The sequence below is a fragment of the Alexandromys fortis genome, unplaced genomic scaffold (assembly GCF_014885135.2).
Source record: "Alexandromys fortis isolate MF-2015 unplaced genomic scaffold, M_Fortis_MF-2015_v1.1 scaffold_33, whole genome shotgun sequence".
NCBI lineage: Eukaryota > Metazoa > Chordata > Mammalia > Rodentia > Cricetidae > Alexandromys > Alexandromys fortis.
The window spans coordinates 14459564-14486321 of NW_026067917.1; the positions used below are offsets into that span (position 1 = coordinate 14459564).

At 49.9% G+C, this 26758-nt stretch overlaps 1 protein-coding gene across 7 annotated transcripts in view; it reads right to left on the reverse strand.

Moving 5' to 3' along the window:
• Nucleotides 1–26758, reverse strand: part of Cacna1b (calcium voltage-gated channel subunit alpha1 B) — a 158809-nt gene that overhangs the window by 66293 nt on the left and 65758 nt on the right. For 6 of the 7 annotated variants that reach the window (XM_050139968.1, XM_050139967.1, XM_050139971.1 and 3 more), the window contains 7 exons: nucleotides 25812–25943; nucleotides 25381–25453; nucleotides 19764–19881; nucleotides 16258–16325; nucleotides 13299–13405; nucleotides 6349–7128; nucleotides 5339–5556 (listed from right to left, as the gene is read on the reverse strand). In XM_050139968.1, coding sequence (XP_049995925.1) covers nucleotides 5339–5556; nucleotides 6349–7128; nucleotides 13299–13405; nucleotides 16258–16325; nucleotides 19764–19881; nucleotides 25381–25453; nucleotides 25812–25943 — 1496 coding nt within the window. The remainder of the gene's footprint in view (nucleotides 1–5338; nucleotides 5557–6348; nucleotides 7129–13298; nucleotides 13406–16257; nucleotides 16326–19763; nucleotides 19882–25380; nucleotides 25454–25811; nucleotides 25944–26758) is intronic. The other variant, XM_050139969.1, reaches the window with a different exon arrangement.

A 26758-nucleotide genomic window follows, 5' to 3' on the forward strand; every position in this document is an offset into this window, starting at 1 on the left:
AAAAAAAAAAAAAAGATTTGCTAAAAATTGTAGCACTGAATATCACAACCAGGACATGAAAAAAGAATTAATAAAAACTGAAAAAAATAAATTATTCATCTGTGACTTTTTTTTTTTTTTTTGATTTTCGAGACAGGGTTTCTCCGTAGCTTTTTGGTTCCTGTCATCCGTGACTTTTATGTAGAGACTCTGGAAAGAATCTACAAATACATGTTTGAGGTAAAATACGTCAAGACTGAGTAACTTAGGAAGTTAGAAAAGTAACAACCACAAAATAAAACAAAAAAGAGGAAGATAATGACAAAATGGAAAACAATGATTTTTACAACAAATTATGGTAGAAATAACAAATAAATTATAATATTAATTTTTATTTTATAATGATTACAAAGTATACAAGCCACCAACTAATCTAATCTAATCAAGGAAAAAAAAAAGAAATGCTCAGAATTCTAAAAATGATAAGGAAAAAAAAACATTAAACAAGAAGGAAATTAAGGAAAAAGAACTGAAGGCCAGATGGTGGTGGTGCACGCCTTTAATCCCAGCACTCTAGAGGCAAAGACAAGAGGATCTCTGTGAGTTCGAGGCCAGCCTGGTCTACAAAGAGAGTTCCCGGATAGGTAGGGCTACACAGAGAAACCCTGTTTGAAAACAAACAAAAATCAAAAGAAAAGAAAGAACTTAAGCCAATGCTTTGCGTAAGTTTATGTAAGTAAGTTAAAAACCCTAGACTAAACGTACTGTTTGGTGTGTACACATACACGCGTACACATGTGTAAAGGTGTGCATATGGAGACCACCGGTCAAAATGGGCATCTTCCTTCATCTCTCTCCACCTCATTTGGGGAGACAGTCTCTTCCTGAACCTGGAGTTTACTAGTGAGCTAGCTTGATTGGCAGCAAGCCCCAGGATTATCTTCCGCCAGTCCTGAGCTTACAGGCTCACTGCTGGGCCTGCCATCTTCCATGGGAGCTAAACTAATGTCCACACTTGTGGGACAAACTCTACCAAATTATCCATCTCCCTAATCCCTAAATGGGTAATTTTTAAAAGGAAAATATAATTTACTAAGCTCATCTCAAGAGACAATAAACAGACCAGTATACAAAGACCTACTACCATTATATAAGTCCGTAAGATAGCTTTACAAAATTCTACCAAACACTTAAAGACTGTGCCATAGCAATGACCAGCAAAACACTCCAATTCTTCTTATGAACTAATAACATTCCACAGGCCGCCTCCTGACTTGAGGAAAATTCCCCAGTCCATATCCTCCCCTTTTATGATGCCCAGCATTCTAGGAAACAGTGTCACTACAATGTTGTCATCGTTACTGCCTGATGTCCATGTAGAAGATGCCCACCCCAAACATCATATAATGTTTTTAACAATGTAATGCAGAGAAAATCTCACAGGTAGCCGTCCAAATTCCAGTGGCAGATTATCAGAATCAGGTAGAATGTTTTTGCAAAGAGATGTATCCAAATCATTATTAATAGCTATTTTAACCAATGATTAGCAAAATTTATGTTTTATGCCCTAACATGATACTTTTTGACCTGGAAGCTTTTTCATCATATTTTATGAAACCGTGGGGTTCAGTTAGCATGCAACATGGTAATTTTTAAAAACTATTTGAAATGAGAACGGTAATGAATTCCTTATCTAACACGTGAAAGGCCCTAGGTTTGGTCCTTAACACCAGGAAGACAAAATACAACTTTTTTTTTTTTTTTAAAAAATGGCTGTAGTTGGAACAACTAATTTTCAGGAATGGAGATGGAGTACTGAGGTTGAGTATGATATGACTATATGGCATTAATAACCTAACCTTTCAATGCTTAAACACAGGATGATAAAACCACCGTACACACCTCACTTTAAAGAATCAGGCCAAAATCTTAGAAAAAGAATAATAGAATCAAATAGCACATTTCAATGTAAGTATGACCGTCTTAATCTTTGCAATCACACTAGGCTTCACCATGTGACTTTTATACACAGTGAGAGAGGAGAGAGTGGCCACACGGCGGCCCCTCTTGCCCAGAGGAACACCACAGACGTGAGCTGGGGTGAGCTGGTGCTACAATCACCAGCAGCCACTCCACAGAAGTCTCCTCACAGGCTTGTGCCACTGCTGGGGACCCTATTGATCATGTCGGTCCTGGAGGTAAATGCCCCAAGAGAGTAGCCAGCATCTTTTAAAGGGGCCATCACCTTGGCCAAAGCTTTTCCTTATCCCTATGGGGAGAGGCTATTGGGGAAACAAGACTGGCCATTCCATGTAAAGTGACAGACCACTGTGACTCTGTGCTGGTGTGCCTCATCTCTGCCCCCAGAGCCACTGGCCTCATCCCTGCTCCTCTGTCCAGGAAGCTGCTGCTGCTGACCGACAATGATGACAGCTACACGCCAGTAAGGCCAGTGGTACTCACCCTTCTTACGCTACGACCCTTTAATGCAGTTCCTCATGCTGCAGTGACGCCCAACCACAAAATTATTTCCTTGCTACTTCATGACTGTAATTTTACTACTTTAATGAATCATAATGTAAATATCTGACATGCAGGACAGCTGAAATGTAACCCCAAAGGGGTCACGACCCACAAGCTGAAAAACACTGAGTTAGGGCCGTACTGTTACTTTGGCGACCTCTCCAAGGCCACCTTTGATGCCATCTCCAAGACCTACAGCTACTTGACCCCCAACCTCTGGAAAGAGCCCATATTCACCAAGTCTCCTTATCAGGAACTCACTGTCCAACTTGTGAAAACCCACACAGAAGTCTCCACTCAGAGGATGCAGGCTCCTTCAGTGGCTACCACAGTTTTTATTTATTATCAGACATAGCTCATTCTATTTTTATACCAGAAAAATAGAATGCTAAGAAATAATGACCAATTGAGGTATATACCAACATCACATAGACAGGTCCAGATCTGAAGCCCACTTCTATATATCTCCACATATAAGAGATGCTGGAAAGACTTAACCAAATTTAACTCTGTGGACAGGCAAAAAAATCTACTCAAATAGGAATTAATGTATACTAGAAACATATGTTTCTGCATAGGTCTCAAGTCAGAACTTTTACCTCAGTGCAGATGAAACAAGGCCAGGGTACCCAGTAACCTGGACGTTTTCACCAGTGCTATCACATTTATGAGAGATCAAAAACTTGGAAGAGAGACACACTCACTCACAGAAATTTTGATAATGTATTAGAGAAAACAAACATAAAGAATTGACATTAAAACTAATGCCTGATTTGAGGAGTCAGAGAAATAGGATAAATAAAAATATATAAAAAATTAAGAATCAATAATCTAGATTTTTTTTCTTCTAGCAGAAGTAGTGACAGGCATCAGATTAACCCCAAAAGGAATAATCACAAACACCAGACAGAGAAGCTTGTACTGAACACTTGCAATTTTGGCACTCCAAAGACAGAGTTCAGTGTCTGAGCTACAGAGTGAGACTCTGTCTCAGGAAGAAAATAAAAAAATATATATATACCAGGCATTCAGACACTAAAAATCCAAGCCAGAGACCAGGAGAAAATACTTATTAAAAACATTTGATAAAAGATCTCTGTGGAAAATACTGAAAGAGGTGCTGGAGGGACAGGTCAGTGGTTAAGAGCACTTCCTGCTCTTGCAGAGGGCCTGGGTTCAGCAGCCAGCACCCCCATGGCAGCTCATGACTGTCTCTAACTCCAGTTACAGGGTTTCTGGAGCTCTCTTCTGACTCCACCAGCACCAAGCATGCACATGGTGCGTAGCATACATCGGGCAAAACATCCACACATAAAATAAAAATAAGTAAATCCATATGTGTATGTGTAGATCTTGAAAGTTAATAACTATTAAACAAAGAAATTTAAAAATTGGCAAAGACCTGAATAAAAATCTCACCTTAGAAGATGCACAGTTGCCAAGTAACCATAATAAGAATCATACATCATTAGGAAGTTGCCAAAGTAAACAAACTCTACTACACGTTTCATTAGAACAACTAGAATCCAAAGCACTGGTAGCACAAGGTTCAGAAAGACGGGAAGCAGCGAGAGCATCAGCCGCTAATGGGGATGTAGCTAGCACAGCCACACTGAAGACAGTCTGGGGTTCACATAAACCCCAACACAGTCTTATCACATACAACTTCACAATCATGCTTAGGTGTGCACTCCCAAAGTACACCAACACGAAACCTGAACACGTTATGTCTGCTTATAACCACCAAAACGAAAGTAACTGAAACACCCCTGACAGGTGCACGGACAGCTGTGGTACACCCCGACAGTGGAACTGCAGTGTGGTAAGAAACCTACTATCAAGCCACAAAACCCCCTTTTTGATGCTAAAACTTGTTCTTTTTTAAAAGTTAACCTGAAAATCTGTGTGCTGCATGTCCAAGTATGTGACGTTCTGATACAAGGTCTGTGGCTGCCAGCATGGATGGGGCCAACTGTGCACCAAATCCCAGGGGGTCCCCGGGCTCAGTCCCAGGCTACTCTACAGAGGAACAAAGGAGGGGCTTGGAAGACAGATCCATCTGTAGGCATGGCGAGTGAAACAAGAATGGGCCAAGATCAAGTTTTCCTCATTGGAAGCTCAGAGAAACCAGAGGCTAAAGAGCTAAAGACCACCAGCCTCCAGCACTGTCTTCCCAGCGTGTGTGATGGACTGCAGGTGTGTGTGGGCACGCGATATACAGCTCACGTGCTCTACCGCAGAGCTCAGTACGTCCCTGGCCTTCCTTAGGCCCTGTCTCTCTCCCTGGAATGATTTCTTCCGCTCTAGCATCTGTCCTGGCAAGGGCCACACCGGTCACCTGCAAGTTTCTTCTTACTACACACCTGTTCACTGGGCTCTCACCGCATGATCCTTTCTGGTTTCACACACACAGGAATGAGCAAGGGAAGAGAGCAAGTCAGACAAGGGGGTGGGGCTTAGGGCAAGGGTATAGAAGCAGTGAATAGGTAGATGACAGCTGAGATCCTGGTCCTGCCCGCCACCAGCACTAGTCAAGTGACACAAGATGAAGGTTTTGTGGTCTTTCCACCTTCCACTGTATTCTCAGTACTCTGACACTGAGCCTGGCGTAGCCAGCAATGTGAAAACATTTTTTTGGAGGAGGGACAAAGGTATTTAACATCCACCTGCCTGAAGGGCAACGGAAAGCCAAGAAATATCAAAAGCCAGATACCGATAGCAAAGAACTTTCCATCACAGAGAAAATTCAGAGAGGCAAGCTAGATGCCCAGCCACTGACACGGAGCAGCAGGAATGGGGAGAGCTGGACCTGCCATTGGTACAGGGAGATACTCACTGGGAGCTACAGAGGTCTCCCCGGGAGGGCCCGTCAGTGTCACTGGGACGTGCACTGTGGTGCTGGGGTCTGAAGGCTGACTGCCCATCCGGGTGACATTACGCTGGTTGTCTGCATCTTCCGGTTGCTCCTCCACTTTCTGGAGACAGGTACTGGGCAGCATGTGCAGAGGGCCCACACCTGTAACCGCAACAGTCTCCAGATCACAGTGAGGTTCCCTGAAACCAAAATGCCCATTAGTCTGATGCAGTAGGTGAGACCCAGCTCCTTATGGCTACCCCTTTACGCAAGGCAAGTAAAGCTTGGGCGAGCAGCTCTCCTGTGTTTTGCGTAGTTTATTACTACACACTTAGGTTATCTCGCAGTCTAGAAGAAGGGTATGGCGCTGACCCATCTGCTTTTAACAGAGCCGGGCACTATTGGTGTTACAGTTATGTGGAACAAACCCCCTTGCAGAACGAAGCAGTCTGAAGAAGGCCATTTCCCTAAGACACCCTTAGAGCCCCGCCCCATCCCACCCAGTGCTCTCCCTTAAGCTGACCCTCAACAACAGCCTCCAGCTGTGCCTAACCTGGTTTCTGGCAGCCAGTGGGCAAGCACAAAGATGGGGGCTTCAGCCTCAACCTCCAGCCTCCAGGTCTCTTGAAGAGTCAGAGCCAAAAAGCAGGCCAGTACCCTCTGGTCCGCTTTTTGTAAAGTCAGCCAGCAACCTTGTTCGTGTCTCCTCTCCCAGCGTCCTCCCCAATTTTCCCTTCTCCTGGATGCTCCACTCTTTCCCAGGTCAGTGTGTTCCCAGTGTCTCCAGTTTCTCCCTAAGTCCTTTGTCCCTTCCTGGGTGTCGCTGAGTACACATTGGTTGCCACAAGGGATTTTACAGAAAGGAGAATTGGGAATGGGGGTGTGAGGTGACAACAGGAGCAGCCTGGCAGAGTCCCTTTCCCTATTATTTGCATAAGGGCTACTAACCACCCCACCCCACCCCACCCCACCATACTCTGTCTCTTACATACTTGGGCTGGTGGTTTCGGGTTTCCTTATCCCCTTCCGCCATGTTGCTCTCCTTCTCTGCAGCCTCCTTCTCTGGGGGTTCAAGTGTTGATGGCCCCTTATGCCTTGCACGGTGCCGGCGTGTGGGCTCCTCACTGTTTTCTGCCTCACGGGGGCCCGTGCGAGGGCCTCGATGTCGTGGGCGTCGCTCGCCCTTGGGTGCCAGCACCTGCGCAGTGCCCTCCTTGCCCGATTCCTGTGCATGCCGGTGGGCACGGTGGCGCCGGGGCTCGCGCTCAGTGGCCTCCTCCTCTGGGGAGCCACGCCGGTGGTGGCGCCTGTTACTGCGAGCTTGCACTTCAGGCCCTGCAGCCTCCTTGCTGTGACTGCGCCGTGGGCGCGGACGTTCCTCCCTGGCCCCTGTCTCCGTGTTTTCTGTCTTTGGACAGTCTGTCCTGTCCTGTTCACCGCCAGCAGGGGCCGTGGCTGAGGTCTTGTCCCTGTCACGGTGGCGGTGGTGCCTGCGCGGTGGGTCTACACTTTCAGGGACCTCAGTGCCCTCGGGCTTTGACTTGTTCCCCACAGGTCCCCGCAAGCCATCCCTGCCAGGCTCCACCACTAGGGGCCGGTCCATGTGCGTCTTCATGTCTGGCCTCACATGGCGCGTGCTGGCATAACGCAGGCGCTCCTCGGGGTCCATCTCGCTGTACAGTGCCTCACAGCTGGCACGCAGGTTCTGGAGCCTTAGCTGACTGGCCCGCTGCTCCCACACTGAGCGCGCCTTGGCCGAGTTCTGCTGCCTGCTGCGGGGAGACTGTCATGAGTGTCACCGGCTGGCTTATCTCTGCCTCACAGGGAAACCGCAGATGAACACAAGCGATGGAGGGATGTAGGGACAGGGAAGGAGAGGTAACCAATCTTAACGACCTCTGCTGTTGTTGATGGGGGACGGGTTAGAGGGAGGCACAGTTTAGCTCGCCTGTCAGTGTCCTTCTAGACTCCACTCTAGCAGGAGGACAATGGCCCGGAGTCTAAAGGGCGCAAGGGGATGCCAGGTACCAGCATGAGTGGGTAAACAGAATTTCAAGGTAAATGGGAAGCTAGCCAGGAAGGCAAAATGGAAAGGGAGACCATCTTGCAAACCAAGAAGGATTGATGGAGGCACCCCTACAGCCTGCCTTGGGAGCTGGTCCAGGAGAGGCCAGTCAAATGGACACGTATAGAGGCACTTACCCACCGTACCACCCAAGGGAGCATGTGGCCCTGTCATGAGCACAGTTTCTGCTGCATTTTGAAACATTCTGGAAGCCCCCATGATTTGGCTCAACCAATAACAAGGAGCGGAAATCATGTCTGGAGCTGAGAAAACCCTGTTTCACCGCCACCAATGCCCCCTTGTCCCTTACTCTGTAAGGAGCCTCATACTCCACTGAGAGTCAGGCGTACCCTTGAAATCCTCCAGCCACTGGGGTAAGATTTCAGTCTGGTCCAGTCCTTACTGAACAATGAAGGGCCTCATCTTCATTGAAACCTTGCTGGCCCAGACATCTTCCATTCCCACATCTAAAACAGGGAGCTCGCTTCCAGTCTGGGTTCTGAGTAAGAGCATCAAAGGATGTGGCCCCAGTCCCACCACTGCCAAGTAGAGACCTCATCTGAGGCTCTAACCTCATCCTTCCATCTCTGGAGGCTTCTGGGTAACCCTGGCCATGTCTGTGGCATCACTAACAGTAACAGCAACAGTACCAGTGCTCTGGGCTCTATGTCCCCTTCGTACAGCCTTTATGACTTCCTCAAGGGCAGGTACCTTCCATAAAGATGGCCAATGGGCCTAGAAAGAGGGCATGACCTGCTCGGGGCCCACAGTTAGTCACTGATGGAGTGAGGTTCACATGCATATGGGGCAGAAGGGAAGGAGTGCCTGAAGAACACACAATCTCTCAGTCAGCCTCAACTGCGTCAAAACACGGGTGCAAACTGTGCCCCGGGGACCAGCCCAGTCACTGGAATAGACCGGTTAGAGGAAGGACAGCAAATCTTACCCTTTCTCTCCTGAGAGGAGCCAGCAGCTGGCAAGTCTGAGAGCACAAGAGCAATAGAATCTGTGCCTCCACCCCTAGTGAGCCTTGGTGAGGCTGACAGGACAAGCAGCATCTGCTAGTTCAGGACCTCGGCTACTACTTGTCCTCGCCGAGGCCGGGGTATCACCACCGTGATAGCCCTGTTCCAAGAATTCCCACAGAGCTTCCTTGTCCCTGGTACAGTTCATCTCTGTACCACACTGGAAGGCAAGAAAAGGAAGAGGGCCTGAAGATATGCGCCCATCTTAAAGAATCTTGGGAGGACTGATGTCTGCTCACTACCTTGGGCCTCTCAATCAGTCCAACACACCAAGATGGCCCTGGATCCTGAGCCCCTGATCAGCAGAGCCGGGTGGCTCACAGCAGAGCTGGCGGGCTCATGGGAGCCTTTGGGTGGAGGGCAGCATCACGGTTCTCGTCTGTGAAAGGCGGACAATGAAGACGATGGGTGCATGTGCCGGCCTGAAGCTCCGGCTCCGGTACAGGCAGGACTAGGCTCACTCAGACCTAGCCTTGCCCCAGGTACGACCCTCTCTCAGGAACCACACCAGTACAGAAGGAAGACAGGGTGCCTGTGGGACTGAAGGGCATCACTGGGCTGGCAGTGGCCCCTCAAACACTGAACAATGTACCAACTAGCTGAGCAAGGGCCACCCACTCACCTCTGCTGGCTGCTAGAGTCCACCAGCCCCGTGCTCTGGGACCTAATAACACCAGGCTGCTTTTATCTCATCACAAGCCCGTAGAGACCACTGGGCTCCTCCTGGGACAGATTCCTGAGTCTCATTCTGTACATCTGCGCCATCTTGCCCCTGCCCTGGTCACCCTCCAGAGCTTTTCTTTGACCTCTGCCCATTGCGGCTAGGACAGACACCTCACTCTGTCCCTCTTAAAAACTTCACAAACAATTCAAGTATGGCTACATGGCTGGCAGCACGATCCAGGCAGAACCCACCTGAACGGGGCTCTCTAAGGAGCCATGGGGAAGAGCTGCTCTCGTGAGGTCCTGCTCCCAGCCATACATGGAAGGTATGTCCAACTGACACCTCACTTCTGCCACATGGAAGTTACTGAGGACCCAACAGCCTTTCTCATCCTACCAGACACAGGGCCCCAACATCTGGCGACATCTCACACTTGTGAGAAGACCCAGATTGCTCTATGCTGTTGTTGAGAAGGCACACAAAGCGGCCACGAGACACAGGGGCTACCTGACTCTCCACGCAGAGGGCCCAACTACAAATGTTCCTTCTCTAACATGAGAAGACACTGGCAGAAGATAGTACCAGCACCTCCCCTGGGAGCTTGGTTTTCCAGGAGGGAAACAGGGGTCTGTCACTTACAGGTCCTGGCCCCATCCTTGAGGGAAGAACCAGAATCACATCTCCCAGGAAGAGTGACTCAGCCAGGCTAATGTCACCACCATGAAAGCCAACTTGATCAGCTACTTGCCTTCCTTTCTTCCCCTGTGAGCAGAATATGGGTCCCCATTCTGCTCCCAGGCCCTCAGCTCCCAATCAGGAGTTTTAGCACTCCCCTGGCTCTATAGGAGCTTTGCTTATGTTAAAACAAGGGCTGCCTCAGAATAACCTACATAATCTCCCCAAAGTAAGGAGGGGCTAGGAGGAGCCAAGGAATGTCTCCAAGAACCCTCTCTGCCACCCCTGTGCACAGGACTTCATGAAAAGCACAGAAGACCTATAAAGTAGGTCTTCTGTGAAGAAGTCCACAGAGCTCCACCCTATCCAAGAAGTAGACATATACAAGGTACCAGAGAGATTGCACACAGACAAACAGCAGACAAAAGGACAGAGACCAGAAGGGAGAGGAAGGACAAGCTCAGAAAGATCTGGGCCTGTGAGTAGGACTTGGGGACAAAAGGCAACAAGCCCACCATTCCCACAGAAGGCTGGGCTGGAGCTGCCCATGAAGCGAATGACTGGGGGAAGCAGTCAGGTGTGGAGGGAAGGTGTGCGCACACAGTCGTCATGAGTCACAGATGGGGAATCATAGCAGAACCACTCACGGTGAGTTTACGCTGGAGACAGATGAGCTGCGAGATACAGTACCTCGAGTTTGCTTTACAAAACTGCACATGCAAAAAACAAAACATAAACAGGAGTGAGCAAACCAGAGAACGTTCTGAGACACAAGTGACACTTGGGCACCAGGTCGGTGCAGGTGCGGGCTGCAGTGCACATCTGGCAGAAGGCTAGCGATGCATCCACCAGACAGGCACTGGCCAAGGCCAGGGCTAAAGAGAAGCTGAGAACCAATGCTCCATGTGCAGACAAATGAGCCTGAACTGAACCAGCAGACCCTACACAGCTGGAAGACAAGATAGAGTTCTCTCCGGGACCATTCATCACCACAGCCTGGTCCACACAGCCCTAAGAGGGAGTGGTCTGGGAAGAGTTACAGCCACACCCAGACCCGGGCAGGCTGACCTAAAGCTGTGGGCCTCCGATGAGCACGTGGCAAACACAGGAGGCAAAAGCACCCTTACATGTGGGGCTATCCAGGCCCTGCCACCTACCTCACCTGCCTTCCCCACAAGCACCAAGTCTCTGCTCCTAGACCCTCAGTTCCCAAAGCCAAGTCTCATGGCTTCCAGGTCACAGTGCCTCCCCCGCCCCCCAGGAAAGAATCCGGCTGTGTCACTAGCCCACCTTCCATGTGACTAATGCAGCCACTTCCAAGTGACGTGTAAAAGGTTTTCCAAAAACAGAGAAAGCAAAATACCCTTTTCAGTCATTTCCTTTCCCTCTGGCTTCACAGGGACGGCCAGGAAGGTCTCCAGTGCCCCTTTCTAAAGGCCGAAATCTTTACAGTGCAACCTAGAAAGAGTTCACCTTCACACGAACGTGAACAGGCATGTAAGTGCATTACAACGCTGCTGACAGAGCAGCCATGAGTGTGAGACCATGAGCAGAACATAGGACTCATGAGTGTGAGATTCTGAGTGTGTAAAATTGTGAATGGGAGATTATAAACATATGTGTGAATGTGTGTAAGAACATGTAATATTGCAAGTACAAGACTATGTACGACATGAGAGCGATTCCGTGTGTGTGTGTGTGTGTGTGTGTGTGTGTGTGTGTGTGTGCCTAGAAGAGCAGGCAAGGACGAGGAGTCACAGCGGGGAGCAGGAAGATGCCCCCCACTTAGTGTCCTGCTCCTTAGGAGCTTCCACCCGGGGCTACACAGGACTGCACCTCACCCCAGCAATCCTGGAGTCACCTGTCATGCTATCCAGAGGGCAGAAGGCCTCGATCACCATGCATACCGAGGGCCCTTCAGCAGCCACACAACACCCCAGGAGACACAGCTGTGAGGAACACTGCCAAGACGAGAGATTCTCGACAGCCACAGTCTCCCCAGTCTGGCAGCAAACAAGAGGGAACTCACATACAGCGCCCTCTTAGCATGAGTGGCAAGAGTCAACAGCCAATAGCCCCCACACTCAGTACCAGGCACCCAGGAAGGCCTCACGCTGAGTGGCCAATTCCCCAGAACCTCTAGTCACACCACACTCCTGTAGACTGCAGTGCATATCCCATTGTTGGAGATACTCCCCATCTGCCACAGTGTCTCCACGCAGGGACGGGGGCGGGGACGTCTGGGCAGTTTCTTCTGGGTTATGTCAAGGACCTAGACTCACTTCCCCAGGCATTAGTCTAGACAGGAACACCTCCGGGAGTGGTGGCCCTCAAGGCAGCAAGAGCGCTCACATCCAGGAACAGCAGAGAAGGCACGTGCTAAAAAGAACATCACACATGCCGCAGGTCCACATGAGGCTGGGAGCTCATCATGCCACCCTCTGAGCGACAGAGCACCAGCAGCTCACAGAGCTCAGGAGAAGGACAAGGAGGGACAGCTGCCAGGTCTCGTCAACCTCAGGATCAAACTGTTGAATTAAACTAGCCAGCTAGTTAGTAACTGAACTAGCCAGACAGTGAAAAAACAGAGTAGAACACTGAGGGTCCACAAGCCATTTGTGTGGACTGCAGCCATTCTGGCTGACGACTCCCAGGCCAAATGCTTTCTCTATGCTTAGAGACAAGCGCTCTGAAAATGCTATCTGGTGACCTCCGGGAAGGAACAGAACCACTCTGGGCACACACACACACACACACACACACACACACACACACACACAATGCCAACATTCACAACCAACCAATTCCAACACATAATTTAGCAGTGCAGGCGTAAGTCACCACAAGGGGCTGAGTCAAGGCCATGTGCCCAGCCTTGACTGTGGCGGGACGAGTGTGCAGCTTCAGTGCCAGCAGGGCGTGCTTCTCCCAAGATTCACCGATGCCCAGGCCATATGCCTAATTCCGTTACTCCTAAACACTAAATTCCCCCCAAAGTCCCTAGCCCCCATAACATCACTGTGCCTGCCACCCCGCTGGCTGGCAGGGAGACTGGGTCCTCCCAGAGTCCTCCTGCCAATTCTCATCACAGATCCCCCATGCCAAGCACTTGCAGGGACATTTTTGGAAGTGGATGGGCTGCCAAGGTGCCACTGGAACCTTTGGTCTCACAAAGTACAGTTCTGGAAAATTATGTATGACATCTGCGCGCAGACTCCTTGTACCCTGACCCCAACCAGGGCTTCGCCAAAAAAGGAGCACTAGGGTCACCCAGACACCATCCAGTGACTCAGAAGCCCAGCTATCCCTACCCACCATGAAGGCCATGCCTCCACACTCTGCCCACATTCAGGCTGGGGAAAGCCATAAAGTATGCTCAAGTGAAGCCTCTGCTCGGGTTCCTTTCAAGGGGGGTGGCTGTATCTTCACCAGCCCTGGACAAGGGGGTTCTGAGGAAGACATTTGCGCTGCTGCTCCCCAAAGCCACCCCTACTCCATTCCCGGGAGCCTTACGCAGCAATGGAGATGTTGGCAGCAGACATGGGGCTGACTTCGGCCACTTCTTTGGCCTTCTGGAGAGCGAGCTTCTGGTTGGCTGCTTCTTCCATCTCTTCTTCATCCTGTGTGAACAACAAACTGACTGTCTCCTCAGGGGACTGCGGCCACTCTGAGGCTGCTCCGAGTGCCTAGTGCCTCGCCCGCCCTCCATACCCTGGAGCACACATCCAGGCCCTGAGGGGCGGAGCTCCTTGTGACCCAGGATTCGTTCTCCCTAGCATTCTCCTGTCTGTGGCTAGAAGTGGCAGTACCCAAGACACTGCATCCAGGTTGTCTAGCTTGTGCCACCTGCGGCATGCTCCACAAGCTGATGCCGCAGCAGCTGTGCTTGCAGCCAGGCCTTATCCCTGACCTTCCCTACACCGTGCAAAGCCAACACCAGAATTTTTCTTTTTTCTTGCACCTCAGGTTTGTCGCAGCAAATCTGTCTCTCTTCCCATCCACCTGTCCTTCTAGGAGCTCCTGAACCACTTGAACAAAGTTGGCCTCCCCCATGAGGGCAAGATGCTAAGCTCCTCCTGTTCCCACTAGAACCTTCCTTATTCCACCCTCGAGTTTCTCCACCGGAACCATTCAGATTCCATGAAGTCCCACACGGCTACTTGCCATTGGAACAGGACTTACGTTTTTGCAGTTACCTGTCCAGCAAGAGGAATAAACAGCTGACAGACCCTCTGACCTTGGTCCCAGGTCACTAAGCAAAACCAATTAGCTCAAGAGTCCATGACCCAAGAAGGAAGATCTCCACGCTGTTCTTCTGAACTACTGGGTCCCCCAGGGCTTCTTAAAACCCCTAAGCCTAGGCCTACCTAGCTCCCCTGAAAGCTAGCATTCCTCAAAATGTGCCCAAATCTGCCTAAGGAGCACAAATGACAAAAAAAAAAAAAAAACCTAAATTCCCAGTCACTGTCCGAAAAATTCCTCTACAGAGTCAAGCCTCAGGCTCCAGGTCCAAGGAAGAGTTAACTAGTTCCCCCATAGAGCACTTCCAGCCATGCACTCTTTAAAGACACGAGACCAGTCATGATTTATAGCCCCCTGGGAAGGAGCCCCCCCCCCAATCACTTCAAGGTATATACAAATTGCCCTAAATATCTACAAATAATCCAGTTTGACTTTATTTCTACCCCACAGAAAAGTAATTAGTGCTGGAACACATTTGCAGGTGTGGATGGGCTATTCAGCGTGCCCTGCAGGCTCATCTGTCAAACGCTTTGTCCCTGTTTAGGAAATGGACTCTAGCTGGAAGGCACAGGTCACTAGGGAATGTCACCAGATGCTGTACCATGGTCTGGCCCCTACCTATCCATCTCTACTCCCTAGCCACCAATAAGAGGGGCACTCTGATGCGCCACAACTTTCTGCTATGACCTTGGACTTTGCCACAGACCTAGGGACAGCAGAGTCAGCCAATAATGGACTGTACCCTCTCAAACCCTGAGGCAAAATAAAGTTTTCCACCTATTTATCCTGCTTCTCTAGCTTTCCTGTCACAGCAGTGAGGAGCTAACACAGAATGGACTAAGCCCTCTCTTCTAGGGCTCCTCTCCAATCCAGGCAGTATCATGTGGTCAGACAGACAGGCCTCCATTCATTGCTCTCAATTCCCAAGGTGGAAGGATTCCTGTATAGGATCCAGCGTGCAGAGTTCTGTATACAGGAAGGTCCCTGAAGACCCACAGGAGAACATGAAGAGAGACATCAGGACTCAAGTGTTCTCCTGTACAGGAACTAAAGTTGCTGGTGTCCCAGAATCACTAACGCCAAGGACAGCTCTGGAAATGCGTGGGTTCCCCCAGCCCATGCATTCCAGCCAGGAATCTGGCCACAGCAGGATTGTAATCATCAGCACAGGCCAGACGGGACAAAAACAAGCAAGCTGGTGGAATTCCTCGGAAGCCAGGGATCAGAGCCAAAGCGGTGTCCCAGACCTCAGACACAGCCTAGGACTGCATGCGGAAAGAGGGGGCTAAGTAAAAGCTCACGGCCACTACACTGCATCAGCCAGGCCCCCCCAAGCGTCTAAACCCACTTTCTTCAGACCCAGAGTGAGGAGAACATAGCACTGAGGAGGTCAGACTTGGGAGCTGTGCACAGGTGCCAACCTGAGCAGCAGAGAACACACAGACCCTACAGAGACGTGGTTCACGCACACACATGACATTTGGAATGCATGTGGTTGCAGCCTCCATATTCAAGGCAGAACTTGAATCAAAACACAAGCCTAAGGCTGACAGCAGGCAGCCTAGCTCCCTAGCAGGTAGCAGGACACGAGACTGAGGGCTACTAGACAGGGGGTGGTGTCTTCTAGAGGGAAACCAGAGAGAGATGTGTATAATCATGACCCCCACTGGGGCTTGTATGTAAGAAATGAATACTGAATGGTGCCTGCTGGGTTCTACCTAGAGAAGGAGCTGCCCTGCTGTGACACAGATGTGCACAGACAGAACCACCACTGCTCCTCCAGCTTCCAGCCGAGCTGAGCATCTGAGGGGAGCACCCCAGGAGTCCTCTCACTGCCCTTTCTGGCTCTCAGAGCTGAATGTTTCCCGGGGACCACGCATACATCTTGTCTGGGAACGCTGCTCGTCCTTGTCACACGCCTGCTCAGATCAGCCTGTCTCAGGACCCTCTACTTCTGTGACTCAGGTAGTCCTAGCCAGTCTGTACCTCCATAGCTTCTCCAGGAGCCTGTCCTCACATGAACCTATTTTTATGGCCATGTCCCTCCATGCTTCGGTGGCGATCCTCTCATTAATGTTTCTTTGTTCATGACTTTGAGGAGACTCCCTGAAGTCACATGAACCCTGGCCCAGGAGCTGACCTTCCCCGTAACTCCACATGTATCCGGTAACATGTACTGAGTCCCAGACCTTCTAGCACCTTCTAGGCTGCAGGCGGTGTTTCTACATACCTTGGTTAACTCCTGGGCATTGGCAAGGTTGTCCACAGCAATGGCTAGGAAAACATTCAGCAGGGTGTCTGGTTGGCTCCAGCTAAGGAAGGGAGCCCTCTGTCCCACACACTGTCCCATACCGTCCACCACGGTGGCCCATGAAAGACAGAAGAACCATTTATCTACCAAGTCCTCAGTCTCTGTTCCCTGACACCATCAGACCATTCTGGGCCCTGTTGTACCATACGCACAAGGTCCCCTCCCCCAAGGCCTCTGCTCTCATAAGCTGGATGGCACCTCTACAGTTTCCCACGGTTCAACCTTCTCTAACACACACACACACACACACACAGAGAGAGAGAGAGAGAGAGAGAGAGAGAGAGAGAGAGAGAGAGAGAGAGAGAGAGAGAGAGAGAGGGGGAGAGAGAAAGGGGCGGGGCGAGAGTACGCTCTTTTCTCATCTAGATCTTTGGGGATGGCACTGTAGAACCAAAGATTAAAGGTCATGCTCATTCAGAAGATACACAGAACATCTTCCACTAGCCCCAGTTCTTCTCTTCTCTAGTCTGTATGAGAAGCCTTGAAGCAAACACATCCTGCCTTCACAGGCTCAGCCACCTTCTAGGGGTGTGAAGATAACCCACCCAATCTAATCCACAAACCCACCCATTACCAGCACCTCCCAGGCCCTAGTTTCCAAGCCAGGCTCACAAAACCTCCCTGTCTTCCAAGTTCCCTTTCTGAAATTTCTGTTTCATGTAGATTCCCGGGCACTTTCCTCAGCATGCTTCCCTGAGTAACACTGGAAATGGGAGGGTGGTTACAAACACTGCTCTGAGCACCCAACACTGTACCCACCCTGAACTGGCCCCTGAAGCCCTATGGTGAATGCTACCACCATGCCTTGAGGACATACCTTGAGCCACAGTTACACAGCATGTGTAGTGGTTTGAATGAGAATGACCCCACAGGTACATAGATTTGAGAAATTAGTCACCAAGGAGTGGCATTTTTAAAAGGATTAGGAGAAGTAGTCTTATCAGAGGGAATATGTCACTAGTGATGGGCTCTGAGGTCTCGGGCGTCTAAGCCAGGCCCAGAGTCTCGTTTCCTGTTGCCTTTGGCCCAGACGTAGCACTCTCAGCTCCTTCTCCAGCTCCATGTCTGCCTGCATGCTACCATGTTCCAGGCCATGATGACAACGGACTAAACCCCTGAAATTGCAAGCCAACCCCAATCAAATGCTTCCTTTCACTGTGGAGGTGCTGTGGTCATGGTGTCTCTTCACAGCACTGGAATCCTGATGAAGACAGGGGGAGATACCTGAACTAGATCCCAGAGCAACATAAGCGTCTTCCCTGAATCTCACCAGGACCTAGTCATTCTGCCACTGCCATTCCCACAATCCTCTTCTCACAACAGAAGGGAACTGTTCTTTGAAATGACATCATTGCTATTGCTCAGCTCTTCCCATGTAGGTTACCCTCCTGAGTAATCTCAAGCATTGGTACTGCTAACACACTAGGCAGTGCACTTCCTGGCATTAATCCTGACAACCCAAAATGTTATAGACCCCATCTGATGTCTCCTGACTGTGCACAGGGCCCAGTGCTCACCTGACTTAGGCCCCTTTCCATCCTATGCCTGGGGACTCACCCTTGCCAGGCAGTACCATTCTCCCTATTGCCCTGGACTCTAACCAGCCAAGCAACAACTGGCAGCCATACCAACCCAAGTCAAGCCTTCTGGCTGGGGCCCATGGCCCAGAGCATTGCTACAGGCAAGGCTGCTCAGGGCTCTAGCAGTGCCCATGGGGTAGGACATCACAGCCCAGCTGACACCCAGCAGGATACCTCTCAGCACTACCTACCCTAAGGACTAACCCAACCACACAAGCCTAGAGGCTCTTCCAGGCCCAAGGCAGAGCTACAGGCTGCATTCCTATGTATCAGAAGTGCATCAGAAGCCACCTGAATTGAACAGGAAGGGAGACACCTGATGGCTGACATGCCTGACCTAATGTCAGTGTTCACCTACTGTGATGATTGTTCTTGGTGTCAACTTGACCACATCTGGAATTAACTAAAACCCAAATATAGAGGGCACATCCATGAGGCATTTTTGCTTAATGTGAAGGAGGACGATCCATTTCTAATCTGCATCTTTGAGAAAGATTCATTGTTAATCCAGATCACTTGCACTGGGAGGACCCACCTGGGCCACACCTTCTGCTGGAAGCCTGTATGAGGACATGGACAAAGGAAGCATTTGCTTTTTGTCTACTTGCTGTCCACCCTTGCTAGTAACTCTGTACCTTCACTGGCATTAGAGCCTGCTTCTTTGGGATTCTGGCATCTACTGAAGACCAGCTGAAGCATCCAGCCTCATGGACTGAACAACTACTAGATTCTTGAACTTTCTGATCATAGACAGCCATTGCTGGATCAGCTGGACCACAGCCTGTGAGTCATTCTAATAAATTTCCTTTCAGTGTATATATAAAGATTCATTCTAGAAATTATGTCACTCTGGAGAGCCCTGACTAACACAGCTGTGTGCTGTCACTGCTTTGCCCAGCATGAGGCTAGCTCTGCACTTCCTTTCCCTCTCTGAATCCAGAGCCACACTTAGCTCCCTTCACTGTGTTCCCACTCGCCCTCCAGGCCTCGCTCAGCCTCGTGACAGGGGATGGAACACCAATCCTAGGCTATAAAAGACCCCCCCTTTGCAGAGGTATCTGGAAAAAAATTCACAGCAGTTTGGCTTCCACTTATAACTTGCGTCTGGGCTCTGCAACATTCCACCACATTCTCTGAATGGCTCCCGGACCAGCACATCAGGCCCTGCCTGTGAACTCTCAGGCCCTAACAGACCTATTAACAAAGGCTGGGACTCCAGTTTAGAATCCCAGAGGTCTGATAGCCAGATGCAGTTCACAGAATATTAGCCTGAACCCTGCTAAGGCTCCATTCCTGTCTCACGTGCAGCTAAACCACACTCACACCTGTTTCCTTCAGCCCTCACCCTGGCAGGCTTGACCAGCCATGCAGACTCTTCTTTGCCCCAATTCTCCTCCACACTGCCCCTGCTGCCACTGGGTCTGCCTTGGTCCAGAGGGTGGACATCCCCACTCCCCGCTGACTTGCAGCAAAGGTGAGAGGCAAGTTCTGCAACTCCCTACTTCAGCAGGGGAGTCCAGTGCCAAATCTTAGTCCCTTAAACCTAATGAGGAAGAAAGCTTTTCTTCCCTGCCCATTCCACATCCACACCTTCTTACACGGCTCCGAGGTCATTCAGAGTGTTTCCTGAGCCCCTAGTAATAATTACACAGCCCTCCCCAACCTCTAGACACCCCTTCCCCACACGGCACCTCCACACTCAGGGCTCTGCCCCCTGGGGATGAACATCAGCCACATTCTGAAAGGAACCGCTTAAATACCCCAGCCCTTCTCGGGGAAGCCAGGAGGTGGCCACAGGAAGCGTGCTGAATATGAACCACGCGCACTTAGCCCCAAGAAGGATACAGTTTCCAAACAACGTCAGGACGATGAAGTAAAAGGAAGAAAACATGCCTTTGCTGACGCCACCTTGTGACTCGATCCCATGATACATGACCGCATTCCAGTCCTCTCCTGTCAGGATCTGCAGGAGGGAAAACATAGGACACATCAGTATCACACCCAAGAGCACACATGTACACATGAGAATGTACACACACTAACATAGGCTTGAATCAAGGCACACATACATCAGTGGGCAGTGTGCCCGCGTACACATCTTTAGATGACAGGAATTCCCAAGGTCCAGGCAACAGAGGATGGCACAGGAAGGCAAAGCCGTCTGGAGCCACCCTGACCACACTGTCATTTCACTCCAGACAGCAGGGGTCAGAGGAGGAAACAAGCTGCCCAGTGTCACACGATGGAAGCTAGGCCTTTGACTGCCCAGGTTCCTGCCACCTCTGGCCACACAGGTCCGCCCTCACAGACTGGATAAGTGTGACCTTTGCCCCGTCAGCAAACCTTTATCCCTCCCTGCCCTGCCCCACTTCCTATCCTTTGTTCTGGTTAGATATTCTATTTGATCATTGCAAAGTGGAATTTTTCCACAGAAGTTTCTAATCCATCTGGAGCCCTGTGTATTATGGGAATGGTTATCCTGTTCTTTCTTAATGGAGTTCATTTCTCCAGACCCAGGTTGTGAATACCCTAGCCTTTGTCATTGAGTTCAGTGTTATATTTCTCATAGAACTGGTTTTCCATGGCTGGGAAGACAGCTTGGTACTTGGTAGAAGAGGACCGGAGTTCAGTTCCCACTGCCCACAGCAGCAGCTCACAACTGCCTGTGACTCCAGTTCCCCTCTTCTGACATCTGTGGGCACTCACACTCACACTTACACACAGAGATATTCACATACACAAGGTTTAATTTTTTTTTTAATTTTTTAAAATAAAAGTAAACATCCAAATGGGACTGAGGTCTCCTGATGGGACTTGACAGTTTTGTTCCTCCCACCAGGAATACAATTCCTGACTTTGGCATGTATCATCTCACGAGAGCTTCTTCTACACAGCATACAATATTATCCAGCAATATCAAATTACCCTGAAGCTTGTTTGTTCTGCTCAAAATTACATTTGTGCGACACATCCATGCTGACACTTTTAGTCCTGGGTCAATTGCTTTCCCTGGTTCCAAACCACACACTTCCTCCACTGTCCCTACATGATGAGCACGCTGATGTTGGGGTCATGTTGTCATGACAGCTGGTGCTGCTGAGCCACCTCGCACACATCTGGACCCCATCTGGACCCCTGAGCAGGAGAGTGCAGCTAGGCAGCTTTCGTAGGATGTTAGGAAGTCAGGGTCCAATGGGAGGTGGGAAGGATGGTCACTGTGGTTTTAATTTGCATCTCCCTGGAGGCAGTAAAAACTACAGTTTTTCTAGCGTTTTCACCAGGCCTTCCTTTCCTGTAACTGCAGGTCTGTATCTTAGCCCTCTCCTACTACAGGGTCTTTTCTTTTGTTTCCTAAGTGTTTTCAGTACATTCTAGAAACTAATCCTTTGCTTTGCTGACACTAGGAAGCGCTCCCTGGCTCTGGACTTTTAAAAGTATTTTAATGGTGTCTTCCAATGCACAGAAACTTTATTTTACACAATCAAATTAGTTGATCACAGCCTTTGTGTTGTGCGTTGATATTTTCTTTAATGCCTTTCCTGCCTTTAGTTACTAACACAGTACTCAATGTGTGCACTAAAATTTTAGGTTTGCTTATTTTCATACCAAGTACAATGTAGAAACCCTGCTTATTTTTTTATCTTAAATTCATTATTAGCATGTGTGAGAGAGCAGGAGAGTAAGGGGCACGTGTGTGCTGCAGTGTAATGTGGAGGGGCACATGCATGCTGCGGTGTAATGTGGAGGAGGGGCACGTGCATGCTGCAGTGTACATGTGGAGGGGGCACATGCATGCTACGGTGTACATGTGGAGGGGCACATGCATGCTACAGTATACACATGGAGGGAGCACAAGCATGCTACGGTGTACACGTAGAGGGCACATCTTTTCAGCGAAGTTTTCCCTCTAACTTTATGTGAGTCCTGGAAGTTGAACTCAGGTTGCCAGGCTTGCATGGCAAGTGCTCTTGAGCAAGAAGCCACCTCACAGCCCAGTTTCACGTTCTTCTGTATGAGTGGCCAACTTCTCCATGCCCCATGCAATTGCAGCACATATATTTTATTTCTAATGAGTATTTTCCTTAATTTTTTTTCTTATTCTACTGCAGTAAGGCTGCTGACACTAATAGACTCTCCTAGAATGTCCCGCGCCTGTCTCCGCCCTGCCGGATAGCTTGTCTCGTGTTCTAATAGCCTGGATAACACCATGACTCACAGTCAAGGATTTCCTACCGTTAAGTTTGCTTGTATTCCACAAAGAATGCAAGTTATTTATACAGACAGTTTTTTCTTTTGTTTCTTATTATTTTATGATTCTGTTTTACCTTTTTGAGGGGAGAGGTGTTCCTTGCCATACAGTCCAGACTTTCCTCAAACTCATAATCCTCATGACTCACCCTCCTGATGCTGGAATTACATATGAGCAGTCTGACCTAGTTTATGTAGACAAGTTTAAGTGTGACTAGATTTGACACCTCAGTTTTCTTCTAGATGATTTAGCCTCTGTTTGTGATCATGGCATACATTTTTCTTTTTTCATATCCTCATTTAGTATTTCTTATCAATGACATTTTAGCCTCATAAAATAACTGGGGAACTTTTATATTCTCTATGGGCTACACAGAATTGCAGTTCCTTTTAAATATTTAGGAGAATTCCTTTCTAAAGCTGTCCTAACTTTATGGCTTTGGCCCAGGCCTCCTATTTTCTTTCAGGTCAATGTATTTTCTCCTTCGTGGGCACCTGAGGTGCTTTCCGTTGCCACTGGGCACAGTCCTACAGGACATGCTGGTCCTCCCTCATGCTGAGTCACAGCTCTAAGACCCAGGACTCCGGGCTCTGAGACCGCACCCCAATATCCCACAGTTACTTTCCATGACCTTCTAGTATCTGTCACTCATGAAACACCATCACAAGAGCTGTCTTTTTGGAAGGCAGCTGTGCTTGCCACTATACCACCAATGCACACCAAGAGCTGTCTTTCTGCATGAATGCTGTTCCAGGGCAGCCCCTGGGGTGCAGTCTTCTACACTGCACAATGTCCCAGTCTACCCTCTTCACCCTGCTCAGCCTCTGTGAACACATGTTCTAGTCTGCCCAGCACTAGCCGCTCCTCTCTCTTTCCATTCATTTCCTTTTGTAGTTTCTGGAATTGAACTGGGGGTTGGAGCATGCTAGGCAAAATCTCTACACTCAGCTGTACCCCCTGCCCCTCTGATCTCCAAGCCCAGCACATACAATGCATGAATCCCATCTCCATGACACACGCAGATGGGCATCTCACTCTAACCCAGCTGCCCACCGTCACATAGACAGTGTCCAGAGTGCAGTCTGCCTGCATGTTTTACTTGAATTGCTACAGCTTTAATGTCTAGGATTTCTGCTTAGTTCTTATTCTTTGACTTAGATGCTTTTCTTCAGTTGGGGGATTTTGGGGAGTTCTTCCGTTGTCCCTTGACTTGGCCCAGAGTCAGATGCACTTGAGCTCTTATTCCCTTTTCTTTGAAAGTAGTCGCACCTCCCTCCCAGGGTGTCAGCTCTTCACAGTATTTAATTTGCACCCCTCCTCCCCCCGCCGTGAGCAAATTAGAAGTTTTCTCTTTCCTCCTTTGCACCCTCCCATCCACACTTTCATCTTAGTCCAGAGACAGGCTTTCCCTTCCTGGGTCTTAAGACTCTGGTCTAAGACATCCTGCTGAGGACGGGCTAGCCTGTCAGCATTGCTGGCCTCCTCCAGTAATCCGTGTCTGGCCGCATGTGCACCCCACTGATGCAGAGCATTCAGATGCTCTCCGCTGTGCCGCTGCTGTGTGCGGAGCAGCGGGTGTGCGCAATCATGATGGTTAGTTGTTGCCAGCTTGACGCTCCATTAAGGAAAAGCCTGCATCAGATTGTTCTGTGTGGCATTTTCTCTATTGCTGATTGGTGGATGTGGGAGGTCCCATCCCACTGTGGGTGGCATCACCTCTGGGCAGGGTGCTGGGAGTTGTGAGAAAGGTAGCTGACCGCGAGACTAAAAGCGAACCAGGAAGCAGTTTTTCTCCTTGGCTCCTATGGTTGCCCTTACCCTGACTTCCCTCACTCAGGGATGAACAGTGACGGGCAAGTGTAAGTTAAATAAGCCCTTCCCTCTCCAGTTGCTTTTGGTGATGGTGTTGATCACGGCAGCAGAAAGCCAACTAGAGCAGAGGTGTAGTCCGAACCCGGTGCGCAGAAAGAAGCAGTTCTCCTGTGCCCCTGCTAGGCTTAGTTCCTCGTTGACAGCAAATGCAAAGAGCACAGTCACAATTAGCCTGTCACCCGCCATGGTCTGGAGTCACACCAGAGCTGCCACTGGGTAGCACCTGTCAAAACCTAGTTGCTTACAGGGCCCTCTAACCTGGCCTCTAAATCCTTGGGCCTTGGTAAAGGACTGCTCTCTCGACTACATGCTCACTGCAGGCGTTGGGGTGTGGTTCTCCCAGCTTCCCTTCCTTGGTATTCGGGTACCCTAGATCCATGAACCATATGAAGAAGTCTCCCTCCCACCGTGAACATCTATTCCCAAGCAGACACAATGCACTCTCCAAGGACCCAGGATGGGCAACATTCTTCTGTCTCTAAGGGCTGACAGGCCCAATCCCACACTAGAGGCTCACACTCGGGAAGCCACTGTCCTGTTAGCAAGCCAAAGGGAGTCCGTGAAGAAAGGACAGGAGCACTTGGAATCCAAGGGTGGGGCAGGGCCCAAATGCTCTCTTAGCTGGTCATTGATTGGGTTTAGATCAGCTGCTGGAAACACACCCTCCTTCTGACAGGGAGCAAAGGCTCTTCCACATATGTGGACTCAGCTCTGGGTTAGCTCAGGCTCTTCAGACACCAAGATCTGAGCCTGACAGTTTCCCTCCCAACAGTCATTCTGTCCTGGTCTGTCTCAGACAAGGTATCCAAGCAGGAATCATGGGGCACGTACACAGGATACCACACGATCAGCGAGCAACATTAGCAGGCTAACTATCAAAGGAGAAAGTAACAACCAAGAGAACCCAAAACCAAGCTGTCCAAGAGAGGAGGTGACCCCTGAAGCCAATAAGGACCTCATCAAACAATGGGCCCACAGCCACAGCCTTCCAGGGGACATTGGTAGGCACATACCAGAATGAAAGCGAATAGGGGGCCTCTGGGCCTGAGACCCTACAGAAGTTCAGGAGAGCTTTGGTTTAGCTCTGAGGGTAGAAACCAAGTGGTTTCAGGCCTCAGAGCTGAGAAAGTGACGAAGTAGCTGCTCGTGAACACAGACACCCAAGGGATCTCCACTTGCTCCCAAGATTGGCAACGCACCTTCCCTTGACACCCAGACCCAGGACCTGCCAAGGCTCATCTTTTGTTGTGCAGTTACGTTTAAACATGGGCCTCTAATTTCACTCACTCTGTCCTAGCTCCTGGGGGAGACGAGAACCACGGAGAGCGCAAGAAGGCTCACCTGAAAGACAGTGAGGATGGCAGCTGGGAAGGTATCGAAATTGGTGGTCGGGGTCTCATCTTGAAAGTTGAACCTGGGGGAAAAGAGAAGTCTTGAGAAGAGCAAGTCCCGTTGGGATCCAGGGGACCAGTCCCTTGACATCAATAGGCTCAGCTCTGGAGCGCTCATTATTCTCAGCCCTGCCGGAGGACCTTCAGGAAGGAGGAGGACCTTCAGGAAGGAGGAGGACCTTCAGGAAGGAGGAGGACCTTCAGGAAGGAGGAGGACCTTCAGGAAGGAGGAGGACCCTCAGGAAGGAGGAGGACCTTAAGGAAGGAGGAGGATCTTCAGGAAGGAGACCAGTGGAAATGGCCTGGGGCGGGGGGCACTGTCTGCTCTGAGCTCTGTCTCCCCAGGAGCCTTGGCCTGCCCTCCTACTCCGGGCTACTTACTGTCCCCCAAACAGCTGCATCCCCAACAAAGCAAAGACCACAATGAAGAGGAAAAGCAGGAAGAGGAGGCTGATGATGGACTTCATGGAGTTGAGGAGGGATACCACCAGGTTCCTCAGGGAGTTCCAATACCTGTCAGGCAGGAAGGATGAAGGAAGCCTTGCTGGACCACTCCAGGGCTGCTTCCCACTCATCCAGGCTCTCTGCATTCAAGCTGAGCCCCCATCTACACACGAAGCATGCACCTCTCCAGGAATCAAAACCCACGATCCTGGACCCTCAGTCCAGCCGTGGGATAGCAACAGCATACACGTGTCTGCAGTGCTGGGCTCCCCGGCTTTTCCAAACTGCACCAATTCTCAACAGAAGATATCACCGCCTATCAGATGGCCAGGCCCAAACCTAGACTTCCCGCTCCCCAACACCTTCCTGATGCTGCAACCCTTTAACACAGTTCCTCCTGCTGTGCTGACCCCCAGGCATACAATTATTTTCATTGCTACTTCCTAACTGTGATGTTGCTACTGTTAGCAATCATAATGTAAATATCTGAGTTTTCCAGTGGTCTTAGGTGACCCCTGTGAAAGGGTCACAGGTTGAGAACTGCAGCTCTAGGTCCTTCACCACTCAATGTCCAATCGGTCATTGTTATAGCTGACCAAGTTATAGCTGACCTGATGCTTCTTAAAGCCCCTTCACCACACTCCTGGGAGAGAAAACGCAACTTCCTCATTCGCAGGCAGTCTTCATGGCATACAGGGCCCACCTATATCTACAATGATTCTGCTGTTGAGTGGTAGCTCCAATTGCCATCCTAGCCTCTAGAATGTTTCTCCCAGGAGCCTTCAGATGTCCCCAGCATCCTCTGCATCTTTGCACGTGCTATTCTGCCATCCTGACACAAGGAAGGAAGGACACCAGAACAGATGCCAGGCTCCCTGTGTGCA